Source organism: Papio anubis, chromosome 2, assembly GCF_008728515.1.
Source record: "Papio anubis isolate 15944 chromosome 2, Panubis1.0, whole genome shotgun sequence".
Classification (NCBI taxonomy): domain Eukaryota; kingdom Metazoa; phylum Chordata; class Mammalia; order Primates; family Cercopithecidae; genus Papio; species Papio anubis.
In genome coordinates, this window is record NC_044977.1 from 135,332,761 (window position 1) to 135,347,899 (window position 15,139).

At 38.5% G+C, this 15,139-nt stretch overlaps 1 protein-coding gene across 3 annotated transcripts in view; it reads right to left on the minus strand.

Moving 5' to 3' along the window:
* The window catches only part of KCNAB1 (potassium voltage-gated channel subfamily A member regulatory beta subunit 1), a 416,330-nt gene that overhangs the window by 67,763 nt on the left and 333,428 nt on the right, over positions 1-15,139 (minus strand). For all 3 annotated transcript variants that reach the window (XM_003894919.4, XM_003894918.5, XM_003894916.4), the window contains exons 4-7: positions 14,419-14,498; positions 12,087-12,131; positions 8,189-8,233; positions 6,290-6,333 (exon numbers count right to left, since the gene is read on the minus strand). In XM_003894919.4, coding sequence (XP_003894968.1) covers positions 6,290-6,333; positions 8,189-8,233; positions 12,087-12,131; positions 14,419-14,498 — 214 coding nt within the window. The remainder of the gene's footprint in view (positions 1-6,289; positions 6,334-8,188; positions 8,234-12,086; positions 12,132-14,418; positions 14,499-15,139) is intronic.

A 15,139-nucleotide genomic window follows, 5' to 3' on the forward strand; every position in this document is an offset into this window, starting at 1 on the left:
GGGTCTGGGATTCAAGGTACTGATTTGGGTTGTCCTGAATAACCCTGTGATATCCCTTAGCCTCTCTGAGCCTCAGTTTCCTCATCTGTCCAAGGACAAAATGGTGCTAGCTGATCTTCCTGCTTTGGTCTTTCATGTGACTACAAACCAAACCAGGTATTCCTGCTTTTTCATTAAGATACGTTTCATGAGTATCTCCTTCAGAGTCATTTACGTTTAGTTTCAAAAAAACAAGTCATCATGTTCTATCTCCATTTAGCAAATGTTTGTTGAGCACTGGCTTAGGGCCAGATATTGTTTTAAGTTTAAGTAGACATGCAAAAATGCATTAACCTTGGCTCCAGAAGGGCAGCTGGGCAGCCAATCTTAACCTAAGGAGTTAAGTGCTCCAGTGCAGTAAATGCACTTGCTGAAGGCAATTTGACCTTAGCCTGTCCCTCTGCACTAACCCAGCACCTGTGGGAGGGGAAAACCGGAGAAACAGCAGAAATGCTCCCTGACCTTGAGGAGATAATTAGAAGTAAACCGGCAATTTCTCAAAAGTTCACAGGAAAATAAATTACTTAAAGAAAATAGTTTTCAAGTGACTACAGTAAAAAAAAAAAAAAAAAATCTAAGTCCATTTTTCTTTTAGGTTCCAAAGTTTAACAAGAACCATAATGTTTAGAAGGTAACCTTAATTCAATTTAAGCATATTTCACAGGTTTCTAAAGAAATATGCTTATTCCAGACAGTCAGCAGATTGGCACAGTTAGAGGTGGATGGGGTGTTCGGTGCTGCAGGTTTGTGTGGAAGCAAGGAAATCAGTAGTTTGGAGATTCTGCAAGGGTTCTATTTAAGCATGCTGTGTCGTCACCTTTTACACCTACCACGCACTTGCTTTTCTATCTAGCTTGCAAAAAAAGTTGCCTTAAATAATATACATTGTTTATATAATTTCTAGTTTTTTCTCAGCAGACCTATCGTCATAATTTGAGACATCTGCTTCTTTTTTAAAGGCTGAGTTGTATCGGAATCATATTCAGCATGTGGCTGTGCCTCCTGTTATGAAACGTGGTTATCCTCGATGGGTGATGTACGTTTACATGAATGTAGTACACGGAAAAAAAATCCTGTGGCAAATCCATTTGTTCAGAAATGTATTCTTTAATTGAAAAATCATAGATTGTCTTTTTCTTTTAAAGTTCATAGAGTTTAACATTTGTTATTAATTTAAAAGTTTCAAGCAGAGCTTTCTCAGATTATTTTCCTCTCCTACTCCAAAAACAATGGCAGTGGATTTGTGTTTTGAATTGCATAACAAAACTGTTTATCTGAAAGGCAAATGTAGAGTCAGACGCAGCTTTTGGCTGTTGGAATACACAAGAGATTTACTTATTCTTAGTCAGTGACCTACCAAACTATTTCTTTTCCTTTACATTAGGCACTGAAGGAACGTGTTTTATTTTATTTTTATTTATTTATTTATTTTTTTCTGTAGAGACAAGGGTCTCACTATGATGACCAGGCTGGTTTCAAGCTCCTGGCCTCAAGCCATCCTCCCGTCTCAGCCTCCTAAATCGTTGGGATTACAGGCATAAGCCACCATGCCGAGCCAGCACCAAAGGATTTTGCTCTGCTCTATTCCAACATTGGCTCAAATTGGGGTTTAACAAATGTTTGTGGAATGGCTGAACGAGTAAATTGGATTTTAGAACCCGAGGGCACTTTGGGATTCTAAATGAGTGCAATCAATCTACTAGTGAAATTTCTTCCTCCTCCTTGTGAATCTAAGGAGAGCATTACACCTAAGCAGATCTAAGTCAAGAACTTTGGGCTCATTAAAAAGGCCTTTCAACATGAACTCTTTCAAACCTACATTATACACAAGTCAAGCTCATCGTATACTCTGTAAACTAATTCAGGTGGCTCAGGTCAGCCAGCACAGAAGTGGCCTGAACTCTATCAATTTGAACTTTCTGTCTTATCCTCTAATAGTACTTCTCAAATTTAATTTGTATACAAATCTCCAATGTTGAATGAGGTCACCTTCATCACAGAACCAAGTACCAGTGAAATCCAAGGATAATGACTTGTAAACTCTTTTAAACTTTATTTTGGGTCTCATCTCATGTCCTTGCTTTTCTGCAAAATTCACTCAATCCCCTAATTTCAGCCTGCCTAGAAAATACTTTGAGCTAATTCTCTTGTAATCACAAAGCTTTATCTTTGGCAGAAACTATGGACTGTAAAATAACACCACCACCAACAACATAATAACAAATGATCTCAATTCTTCTTCCATCTCAAAAGTTTGAAATTTTGTGTTAAAGTTTGAATCTGGGTCAGCTTGAATTTCAGCTGAACTGGTTTATCCATCCTCAGAGATTAGTTCCTAAGAGAATTCCTGACTTATTTAAAGGTGGAGGGAATTTAAGGTATTTCTATTATGTCATATGAGGCTTGAAAAAATGCTTATTTGTGGGCAGATCACCTGAGGTCAGGAATTTGAGACCAGTCTGGCCAACATGGTGAAACCCCATCTCTACTAAAAATACAAAAAAATTAGCTGGGCATGGTGGCGCATGCCTGTAGTCCCAGCTACCTGGGAAGCTGAGGCAGGAGAATCACTTGAACCCTGGAGGCGGAGGTTGCAGTGAGCCGAGATCATGCCACTGCACTCCAGACTAGGTGGCAGAGTAAGACTCCATCTCAAAAACAAAAAAAAAAAAAAAAAAAAAAAAGTCAAGAAAGAAGAAAGAACCCTGAAATTATGTACACACTCTGGTAAATATTAGAGCCATGGAGATTCAGTGAGGAGTATAGTAGCATACCTTCTCCTTTCTTTTTCTCTTCGATTTTATATTTCTTTGTTAATTGCCAGTGTCAACCATTTTCTGAATCTCTCTTTTCTAATTAATTAGATTAACAAGAAAAGAACAAAAAGCAAGAACTTTTCTGGCAGCAAACTGCTGCCCTGTTCATTCTGTGAGCGTGGTTCTGTGAGCTGACTTGGTTATTTGTCACTGACAAACTCCATGGAAGAGAACACAAGTCATGAGGGCAAATGCTGGAGCAGGAATGCTAGGGCAGTAACAGTTTTGAGAGGCAGGTTAGCTTTGACTTTACAATGTCAAATGGGACACTAAGGCCTGAGAAAGGATGCTGTTTGGGTGAGGAATCTGGAGGTTTTTCTGAGGGCTAGAAGTTTGTCATTTGTTGTGGCTGTTTCAGAATGTCACTACTTAGTAGTATCCTTATCCACGGAATGAAGACTAGCAGTTGATGATGACAAAAATAACATGTATTAAGTGCTTATTATGTGACAGACACTGTGCTCAATGTGAATTATATAATTTTTATCCCCATATAGTAACCCTTATATTTATAGTCTATAGTTAAGGAGACAGAGGTTAGGTAGGTTAAGGAACTTGCACAAAGTCACTAGCTCATAAATGACAGAGTTGGAACTTGTACAAAGGTCTGTCTGACTTCAAAGCACATATGCTTAAAATTATATTTAAAAATAGTCAGTGAGAGATACCAAACCTATATAGACTTTGGAGACAATGGGGTGATGTAATTATTATGGTATATATCTATGTACACACACACAAACATGCACACGCATATGGTTCACACTGGCAATCGAGAAAGAATACATATATATATATACACACACACATATATACACATTTTGAGATCTGGCTTCAAAAGTCTTCATTTTAAATTCAGTGATTGAATACTGAAACTATTTTTTTTCTGTTGTAAGTCTAAGATATTTCAATGTAGTTTTGTTTATAGGTCAATAAAGATCATCAGCTTCCAAGTTGGAATAAAAATACTCGAATGAAACATTATCTCTTAGGTTCATGGAAAGAAAAAAGTTCACAATGAAATGACAGCCCGGGAGAAAATATTTGCAATACATATAACCAAGCAAACAGTGACCATCACTAGTATACAAAGAGTTCCTGCAAATTATTATGACCAAGACAAACAAATCAAAAGAAAAACAGCCTGACAACATGAAGAGTGAATCTCCAGAAAAAGAAGAACAAAATTATTAAAAGAAGCTCAAACTCACCAATAAATAAATATACACATAAGGAGATAAGGCCAACTCATCTAACAGGATGGCATATTCCTTGTAGAAAGTAATTTTGTATTAAAATGTGTATAATTCTTTGACGTAGAAATGCCAGTCTGGAATCTACCCTATTTACCTAAGGATGGGCACTTGTATAATTCTTTATGACGCTAGAAACTGAAAATAATCTGTAAGTTATATATTTTAATTGAGAAAAAATCAAGACTTAAGTTAATATTTGTAGCTTGGTTCTACTGTTTATATATATATTTAAAATATAAGCAAGTGTTTGGATGGATGGATAGATAGATAAGTCAGTACAACCATAGAGAAAAGGTGAAGAAGATATATACAGATTGTCAAACTCTGGGATGGGATGAGGCTGGATGAGCAAATGGAGAAGCTGGCTTCCTTATCTATTTTTATTTTTGAAGTGGTGAGATTAGAGCACATTTTACATTTCTGGTGATGTTAGTAATTAGTAAAGGAAATTATTTTTTAAAAAGGAGAAAAATCACTTGTTTCAATGATCAATCATGAACCTAAAGCTACAAAATTCTTGGATTTTTTTTTGAAATACAGATAGTTCACAGCTTACAATGGTTTGACTCAGGGTTTTTCAACTTTATGATGTTGTGGAAGTGATATGCATTTAGTAGAAACTGTACATCGAGTTTCCATACAACATTCTGTTTTTCACTTTCAGAACAGTATTCAATAAATTATTAATACATGTGACAATTTATTATAAAATAGGCCTTATTATAAAATATGTTTTGTGTTAGATGGTTTTACCCAACTGTAGGGCAACGTAAGTGTTTTAAGCATATTTAAGGTAGGCTAGGCTAAGCTATGATGTTTAGTAGGTTAGGTGTATTAAATGCATTTTCAGCTTAAGATATTCTCAATTTAAGATAGGTTTGTTGAGATGTAATCCCATCATAAATTGAGGAGCATCTGTACTTCACAAACTAGTATAAACTCTTAACATTTTTCTTTACTGCAAAAAGTATAAGTGTAAAATTTTATAATATATAGACAAGCAAGAAATAAACAAAAATTACTCACAATTCTCACAATCTTCACGATTAAGTAGAGTAGTAGTACTTTATTACATAATGGTTCTTGTTGACTGTTTTATTTCCTGTTTATTTCTAAATTACACAAAATTTTGAGTGCCTTGCAAAAGTAATGCACCAGGAATCAATTACCTAGTGGTAATTTTCTATACATTTTTCTATGCATATGTATATACCCTTCTAAAACAGTAGAGTATACTACTCAGTAATGAGTGCACTAAAGCCTTAGAGGTCCCTACTATACAATTCATTATGTAACCAAAAACCACTCGTATCCCAAAAGCTATTGAAATAAAAAATATATGTATTTGAAAAAAATCTAAACAATAATAAAATAAAAACTAAAAAGTATAGTAGTCTTAACATTTGTCTACACAAAAATTTGCACACAAATGTTCATAGCAGCATTATTCAGAGTAGCCAAAAAGTGAAAACAAGCCAAATGTAGTTTAACTAGTAAATGGATAAGCAAAATGTGGCTATCCATATAGTGGACTATTACTTGGCAAAGAAAGGGGTAAAATACTGACACGTGCTACAACATGAATGAACATTATGCTAAGTGAAAGAAATCAGTTACAAAATATCATATGTCATGGGATCTAATTTACATGAAATATGCAGAATTGTCAAATCTATAGACATAAAAAGTAGATTGATGGTTGCTTGGGACTGTGGGAGGGGGTGAGGTGGTGATAGGAAGTGACTTCTAGTGAGTATAAAGTTTATTTTAGGGGTGATAAAAATGTTTTCACATTAGATTAGGGTGTTTGGTGTACAACTCCGTAATTACACTCAGAACTAATGAAATGTACACTTTAAATGGGTAAACTTTTATGATTCATACATTATATCTCAACAAAGCTCTTTCAAAAAGTCTCATGGGAATGTTTTATTAATATTAGTAATAGCTGAAAATGAGAAGAGTTCTATACAATTTTGCCTTTTCCTTTCGAGTTCCCATTCTCCCCTCTACATCTCTGCATTCCCTATATTTAACCCCAAGAAGAAACTTGGTTGATTGTGGTACTTTTCATATAGAACTTTTTCCTCTTCCAGTGTATTCTGAACTTGTTTGGTTGATACCTTTCTTGAACGAGGGGCCCACAGCCAAAAATAAAATTGAAGCAGAAGCACCCACCTTCAATAATATGCTTTCTTGACAGCCCTCTTTCTGTTTCCGCTCTGCCAAGAAAAAGAAGCAAGTAACTTTGAATGAGAGTGTGCTTTCTTTTCTTCTCTAAATCTCTGATCTGAAATGCTAGTTTTGTACCCTGTTCTTATCAAATTCTGCACCACTGGAGGCTGAGAAGTCTGGTGGGCAACACCCTGAACCCCTTTTCTTTGGAGACCTCAGTAGATGAAGTATCCATGACGGTCACCATGCCTCTATCATGCTCAGCACCAGGCTCCAGTAAACAGCAACTCAGCCACGTACACTCTGTCCATATTTAACTCAAGACACTGTACAACCTTTTCACCTTGTTCTTAACCAATCTAAAGAAAATAAAAGGCTTGACATAGGTTTGTGAGCTTACTGTAAGATTGCCAGGCTGCTGAAGTTTCTTTGTTAGCTTTTCTGATAAAGGAAGCAAATGTGGAAGTGCCTTTGACTTCCAAAATAAATTTTAAAACTAAATTAAAATGCGATGAAGCAAATGTTCCTTAAATTAGTATCTCCAGAAGCCAGACCCTTAATCATAAGGACTTTTGCCTTCCCAATTCTCAAGCTTTGGCCAATTTGAATGAAATATGGTACTTGAATTTTAAAGTATTGATAACATGTTTCTTCATCTTCAATACCTTTGGCAGCTTCTTTTTAAATATAATATTTACCATTCACTTTTGTGAATATATTCTTATTCGGTATTTTTAATAAATACATTAGTAATACTGTAGGTAGTATTCTACTACATATTCTATGATATAACGGTTCTTGCAGACTGTCTTATTTCCTGCAAGGTTTTGTGGCATTGCAAAAGCACTGAGCAATGGCACTGTGAATCAAAACACAGGCAATGAAAATCCGCATTTCTCATAGGCATGATGTTGCTTTATTTTTGTACAGATTACTACAGGAATACAAATTTAAATTCATCTTTCTGTCTTCATATCATTATAAATAGGCTCAAAACCAACAACAAAACAGAGTATATGTTTGCAAGTGTGTATATACACATATACATTTTGATTAGAAGGTTCCTAAAGAAGAATTGGCCTCTGCCTCCAATTAAAAAAATTCCCTATCAATTATAGGAAGATAAATAAGGTTTTGTTTGTTTTTGCTTTTTGTTAAAACTCCAGCATTTTTCTTTTTGTTATGATTTCTGTCTCAAAGATGGAAAAGCACAGTACCAATGATTGCTCTGGTATATGGAATAGCTTGCTGTCTTCTTACATGTTTGTCAAAAGGCCAGCCTTCTAAGTCCTGCTGAATAATGTAAGTACCAGTTTAAATGCCAGCAGGCCCATAAGAAGCCAATTCATTCCATGAAATCTTCTCTGCATCCCACAACAGAGAGCACATTTCTCTTTCATTTAGCCTGACAGCGAGTGATACAGGTAGCTCCGTGTTATTCTCCAATGAGATAGTTCTTTTGATCAGCACTTTCAGAGCCCTCTGCAGAAATGATCAGAGACTTAGACATGGAGCCAGACAAGATATTTTTATCTTTGCATTCTGTAGAAGTCTCTGAGTTTTGGCAGATTTGAGTGACTTTTCTTCTGTGATGCTTCATGCCTATTTTCCTTTCCTGAAATTTGAACTCTATTTTGGAAATGATTCTAAGTATGAGACTGGTATTTGAAAAATCTACATTAATCACTTAGTAACAAGTGACCACATGCTTTGCACTAAATTTCTTTGGGAGTACCTTGCTGAAATTAAATCTTAGGCTAATTGGTATTTCCTTAGTATGAGAAAAAAAAAATCCTCTCTCTAAGCCAATTAATCTTAGTATGTTATATGTAAAATAACTGCCTAACAGCAAAAAAGCAGGAACTACTAGTGGTTTTCTGTTTAGTAGGAAAAATAACTTACTTTCCACCCCAGTAGAGTTTGGTTGTTATGACCAGACTGGACCTCCTGTATATCAAACAGACAAACACAGAGAAATAGTAAATAAATACAGGTTATTGTACCGAGTCATATTATTATAATAGCACCAGAAAGAATTTGTTATTGTACCTCACATTTTAAAAATTGGTAAAGAGGTAAATTTGTTAATCCATCTCACTGAAATAAAGACAAAGGGAAGCTAGTGAGGGGGGACTCAAAGTTGGATCCTAGAGGAAGAGGCTGAATGGAAATGATCTTTGCCTGGAGGAGGTGGAGGGCACTGATAACAAGTCAGATTGAGAACTGACAGCAAGTCCAGGTGGACATAGCAAAGTGAAGGTGAGTGGAGGGTCAGAAATGGCGTGTGGGGATGGAAGTGAAAGGACTGAGGGGATGAATTGCTTTAGTAGGTCAAATGAACAAACACCAATGAACACGTGTATTCAGCATCTGGCCTAACGCTGATTGCATACGAACTCCTCCCAGGAGGACTCCACTCTCTGCCAAGGAACATGGACCCTTGTGGCTCTGAGTTATTATCCCTTCTAACATCACATTAACAGGCAGGAACTGACTACATAGAAATCTAAATGATGAAGTGAATTATAATAGTAAATATTTAGAACAAACAGGAAAAAAATGTCTTTGAGTGTCTTATTAAATGGAAATGTCATTTTAGGAAAACAGTCCTAAAATCCTTAGCTCAAGATTCTACCATTTTACTGCTAAGGGAATGAAATGTGCAAATCTCATCAGCAAACTTATTACCTTCTGAAAGCCACAACCAAGGGCAGGAAATGCAATCCTAGTATTGTGATCATGGAATAAAAAATATGTCTTGAGAACTACAGGGATAGAATAAAATTGGGAAACAGATCTCAGTGCAATTTGGTTTCCCTCAGTATGTAATTTGATCTCACTGGTCTAGAAAAAAAAAATCATTTGAGATTCAAAGGTTAAGGCCAATCTTCAGGAGCGCTTGAAATAAGGCATTTATAATTCTATCATCTGTAAAGTCAACGCCTCAGGGCTCTCGGGTATAAAAGCCTAGTATGATTAATGATAACCAACAGGGAATGACGGTGACAACTCTGACAACTTGGTTGCAACAAGAAAAATTTGTTGAAAATGTTAGCAGCCCCATCCCACTGAAGTTAATCCCCCAAAAAGTAATTTGAATCACTGTAATGGAAGGTCGATAAATACATGTACCTGGAGATTACACAACCTGAAAGGGCTGATGTACTTTCCAGGTTAATACATCAACCTCATGATATCTATTATAATAGCAATCTGCCACAGGTGAGCCTGGTCTCCTTTAGCACTTTCAACCTTCCACAAAAAGCTGGATGGAATATTACAAAAACTGAATGCAGTCCTTTTGATTATTGAAAGCTGCACATTCTATACAAACACTGCTACAGACTTAGTTTTTCAAAGTTAGGCTTCCTGCAAAACATTTGGCCTATAAGGGTATGCACACCAACATATATGTTCAAAGAGCAAGAGTAGACAGCAGCCTGGCAAATTATCACTGACTCCCACAGAGGCTATTAGAGCAACTCTTCTGAGTGTGTAGAGAATGATAATGTATTTTACAGTGATATAGCACAGCCTTCAAAATGCTTTTGCACACCTTATCTCACTCTGTCAGCATGACACTTCATGAACTGTTATGCTGTCCATTTTACAGGTGGTTAAACTGAGAATCAAAGAAGTGTAATAACTTGTCCTGGATAACATAGCTAGCAAGTGGTAACGCCAGAACCAGAGGTCAAGTGTGCTAGTCGAAACAGCTTTCATAGGCTCAAAGCTATGATGCTATGGTTTATCTTTTCACCAGTCTCATGGGGGCAACTGTGAACTAATATAAACATTCTGGAGTATAATTATAGCTTGAGTTTTTATTTGCAAGAATGAAAGGCAGTTTGTGGAATATGCACGGTAATCTATTTTCTACAAAAGGTATATAAAATAGGTTCTGCAGCTATGGAGAGTGATCATTTAATGTTCTCTGGGTGTTAAGAAAGAAAATAGCTACTGCGCTGATGCTTTCCCTTCTTCCTTAGATGTACTCCAGCAGCCTACACCTTGTTGCAGAGCTCACTGTACTATTAGTGGAATTATCTCCAAGGTTTCTGTTATAATTGAACCATGTACCCCAAAAAGATATGTTAAAGTCCTAACCCACACAACCTCAGAATGTGAGCTTATTTGGAAATAGGATCACTGCGGATATAATTAGTTAATAGGTAGAGTAGGCCGTTAATCCAATATGACTGGTGTCTTTATCAGAAGACACACAGACACATGGGAGGAGAGCTGAAGTGCTGCAGCCGCAGGCCAAGGAATGCCCAGGATGGCTGGCAACCGCCAGAAGCTAAGAGGAAGCGAGGAAGAACTCTAAACTTTACCCAGAATGTCAGAGGGAGCACGGCCCTGCCAACCTTGAAGTCAAACCTTGATTTTGGATTTCTGGCCTACAGAAACATGCAAGAATAAATTTCTGTTATTTTAAGATACCCAGTTTCTGGTCCTTTGTTGCAGCAACCATAGGGAATGGGATACAGTCCCTATTTAGGCAGTGATGGGTGAACCAATACTTTGAGTGGGAAGGTAACTCAGGCAAGGTGAAGGACTGAGTGGGAACATGAATGTTTTCCCATATATAAGGTGGAATATAGTTTTCTATTAACATCCTTACAGTTCCCTGGGGTGGGAGAGAAGGAGAAGGGAGAAGGAGAAAGCAGGTCATCAAAGTTTATTTGCTCATATCTCTATAAATGTTTGCTTTTCCGTTTCCACAGGGCCCTCTATTCCTACCGAAAGTTTGTCTCAGAGTGGGGAGTAAGCAGCCTTAAAAATACATGCAGGTCTGTTTCACCTTCTTAGTTTCGCTTCCTAGAGAGAGTTTAAATCATGTGTGCAAAAGCATAATAAAACCACTTTTGAACTCTTTGAGAATGTCCATTTTCCCTAGACTAAATTTTAGAAAATACATGCTAAGTGTTGAAGCATGAGTACACAGCTCTTTGCACAGTTGTCTTCACTAATACAATTACACTGTCACTTATTTGGTAATCAGAAGATATTATGCCAGGGCAGAGGAGGACCCCAAATTTGTCCAGTAATCTTTGCTGAGCTTTGCTTAATTCTGTATTCGTGCGGGGGAAGTAGTGGCTATTATGGCTGAAATCTATAGTGAAATGGGGAAGTATTACCTCCCCACTGCCCATAGATGTTATAGCTTCCCTTATTACCACTGTCTTTGGCTACAGAAGGTGATGGAAAGGGACAGGTCAGCACAGCCATTGTGTTTCTCAAGGATAGCAGATGAAGCACTTTTCTGAATACCCAGATAACAGGGTTCCTGGGCACACAGGAGAGATGCTGACTAAATGTGTTCAGATAAGAAAGCTTTGGGGTATTTATCCCAAAGTCTTCTTGTTTCATCATTTCTTTGCATCCAGAGTTAATAAAATAAACGGCAAACATAAATGCATGTGTGTGGGGGGATAGTTTCCTGTCAAGTTACTTCCTACAACAGATTAGCACAAATGGCAGTCAGAAGCCATGAAATTGTTACTTTTTTATGCACAAATATTTCATGAACATCCCCTCCTTCTGTGCTCAACCCTTTGGTAATTCATTGTGATCAATGACTAGTCACTGATCTAGTCATTGACTAGACTAATTTTTGAAGTGCCAGAAGTGAACTTGCCGGCATTTATTTTCAAGCCACTATAAATCATCGCTTTACCAACAGTTGATTTTTTTTTGACAACCTTTTGGTCAGATGTCATATAATTTTATTTTTCCTTCTCTGGTGCAAAACGGTATCTTTTTAAAAATAAACAAATAATTATGGCAAATGCAATACCTCCAGCCTTTCTTCTTGATGATGCTCCCCAGAATCACTTCAGCCCTGGAGAGGGAAACAGATAATGTCTTAGGATGCAGTGTCCTGGAAAAGCAAGAGTCAATCCAGAACACAAGAACCATTCCTTGTTTGAACTCTCAGTGCCTACATATCCCGAAAATAGAAGCCGCTCTCGGCTGGTAGCACAGTTTCCGCTGTTTCTGCTTGTGCCTGCAGAATCCTGCTCCGGAGCATTCCAGAAGCACCTGCCAAATCCTGACACGCTGGCAGGAGACCGCCTGCAGTCCTGATACTAAGCAGCAGCAGTCATTTTGCAGTTTGGTGTTTTTGAACCAATGATCCCATATATAAATGTCTTGCTTGGTAGTGTCCAAAGGAGGTCAAAGTTTTCCTTCTAATTGCTATGAAGCAATTCAATTGTGACCATGGAGAACAATGAGACCTCACATTGCTTAGATAGAAACTATTGGCTCTCAGGTATAAATTAAAACCGATGTTGTGGGTTTAGATGTCCCACATAGAGAACACTCACGTACGGAACATCCTAGGTTCCAGTGACCAACTTTGTCATAGGAGCAAAACAGAGGAAGACATAATGAAGTGTCCCTCCTGCCCCTAAGGCTGGGTTGCAGAAGCATACTGAAGGCATCCACTATCCTCTCCTCTTCCACCTACCCAGGCTGGGACCCGAGATTGAGTAGACAAATGTTCTATGTCCCTCCCAGTATGACCAACATTGTCAGAAGCAGCTGGGCTCTCAGAGGCTTAGTGAATGGGAGATCAGTGGAATTAGCACCTTGCCCATTAGGATGCTGTGGACAGGAGTCATGGCTAATCATTATTGGTTTTAATTGAAAGTTCTGTCTTTGTTAGAGTGTATAGCTTGCAATAAGCTATGATGCAGGTTAGCTGTGGAGTATGCCCCAAAGAGACAAGCATTGAGTCTTGCATTGGTGTGTTGCTTTTGCTTCTCCCGATCTCTCTGTTACCTTTTACAATCTTGCATTTCACAGTGGAAACCTATCTCAATTATAGACTGACAATCAATAATTAAGCAGAGCGATTATCCTCACAGGAGTAATACAAACAGGACTCTAACAGACTTGCTACTTACTTCTCCCTTTTTCTACCTTAGTGCCATTTGGTACTAAGCAGGATTCCACAAGAAGAAAACAATGGAAAGGGGTAGAAGGCAGAAAGGAGCAAGACCCTATAACCTTTACTTTCTCTCCTTGGATTCAACAGAAAGCGTCAAGAATGTGAGCTATGAACCTCCTTGATGGTCCTTAAACATATACATGTCTTGAAAAGGAGGAAACTCATGCAAAGAAAATGCACTGGGACCATCCACTGATCATCCTGATTCAGCAAGTCCAGCAATTGGATTGTAATTCTCACCTGGAAGGAGGTGAATTAGGCCTGCAGGTGATTATACCTCACAGTCCAGTTAGAAAATTGCAGAGCTGTTCAAACAGCTGGGCAGCTATTTAGTTTCCTTGGTTCTGAGAGCTGGACATCCATCTTCCCAGTAGGAGGCCAGGGAGTCCCAGATCTATTCTGAACTGTGCTGGTTAGGCTGGGACCTGGACGGCATGAACCTTCAGGCCTGGCCTGGCCCATTTCCTATGTGTTCTAGTTTAACAAGCCCTGTCTTAGGGCTCCAAATCTGCCTTGGGTTCAAAGGAAGGTTGCAGTTGGATGTGACTCCTTTCACAAAAGAAGCGAGGACTCTCTACAACCCTTCCTGTCCTCAGAATGGGCTCTGAGATCCCCTCTTACAAAAGATAACAGATTCTTTGGCATCTTGGGGGATCCTGACTTTGACGTCTGATTTTCCTGTAATGCTAGTGTAGGGACAGGGAGGTAAACAGGAAAAGCTTCCGCTTCCCTGCAGGGAGGATGTCCCAGTTCCTCAGGGGCTGAAGAACTATGAGATACGGTTATGAAATAATGACACTAACTTTTGAGCAACCATTTTGGAACCTGTTCATTCATTTGGTCACTAATGTATTCAACTAATATTTCTCAGTCTCCACTGCCACCACTCTGGCACCAGACTCTGCTGTCCCTCACACAGACATGGCAATTGCTTCCTGGTCATATACCTCTTCAGCCCATTCTTCATACAGAGACCAGAAGCAGGAAGGTTTGGGTGAGCAGAGAGTTCCAGAGATAGTCAGTATCCCCAGTTCTAGTAATGGTGGTAGAGGGCAGAGCAGAGCCATCAACACGTGGAGAAAGGACAGAACCTTTTCACCAACATGTTGGAAATGGTTTGATTCTTTTGGTGCTACAGATGCCATTTGAGTGACACAAACAGGTACTGACTTACTTTCCAGCAGCATAGACTTCAGCAGTATCAAAGAGGTTAACACCACTTTCATAGGCGATTGTCATCAGCCGTTCAGCAACCTGCAAGGGGATGGGAAGGTCAGTCAGCAAAGCCAAGTGCTTTCCAAACCTGGAAGCAACTTTGAGTCCTCTACTGATCTTTAGGAACACTGACCTCTCACTAACCACTCCTTATTTTTCTTAGTTTTAGTGAAGAGAGGGAAAGAAAGAAGGCTCAGCCAGTATCCATAGGACTGAAGTATTCTTTCCTTCAGACATAGGGCACTGAGGAGTTACGTGAAGGCTGGGATTTAGCCTGACCAAAGTGGATAGATTTGTGTTTCTCGATCTTCTGGAAAGAGCTGGTTTGACAACATTCTTTATGGCATCTTAATCTTTCTGACAGAGGGGGGCCATTTGTATCACTGGTGACTCCATTCCTCAACTCTTTTCTCCAAGCCAGTAAGTTTTGGCAGCTAGGTGACTCCTGACCTGAAGGCTTGTGACTTTTTTCTTGATGCTGAGACAGAGCTGTGACTGTTATAAAATTCCTGCCACCCACAGTTCAGCAAAATCTCAGGCACCATCGTAGAGCAGCCATTGAATCAACACAGAGAGGGGGCAGCGTGCCTTTGACTCACCAGGAACCCAGTTCCTCACTGTTCTGCCTGCAAACAGACCTCAAATCTCCTTGTTCCTTGCTTTGTGCTGCTGAACGCAAG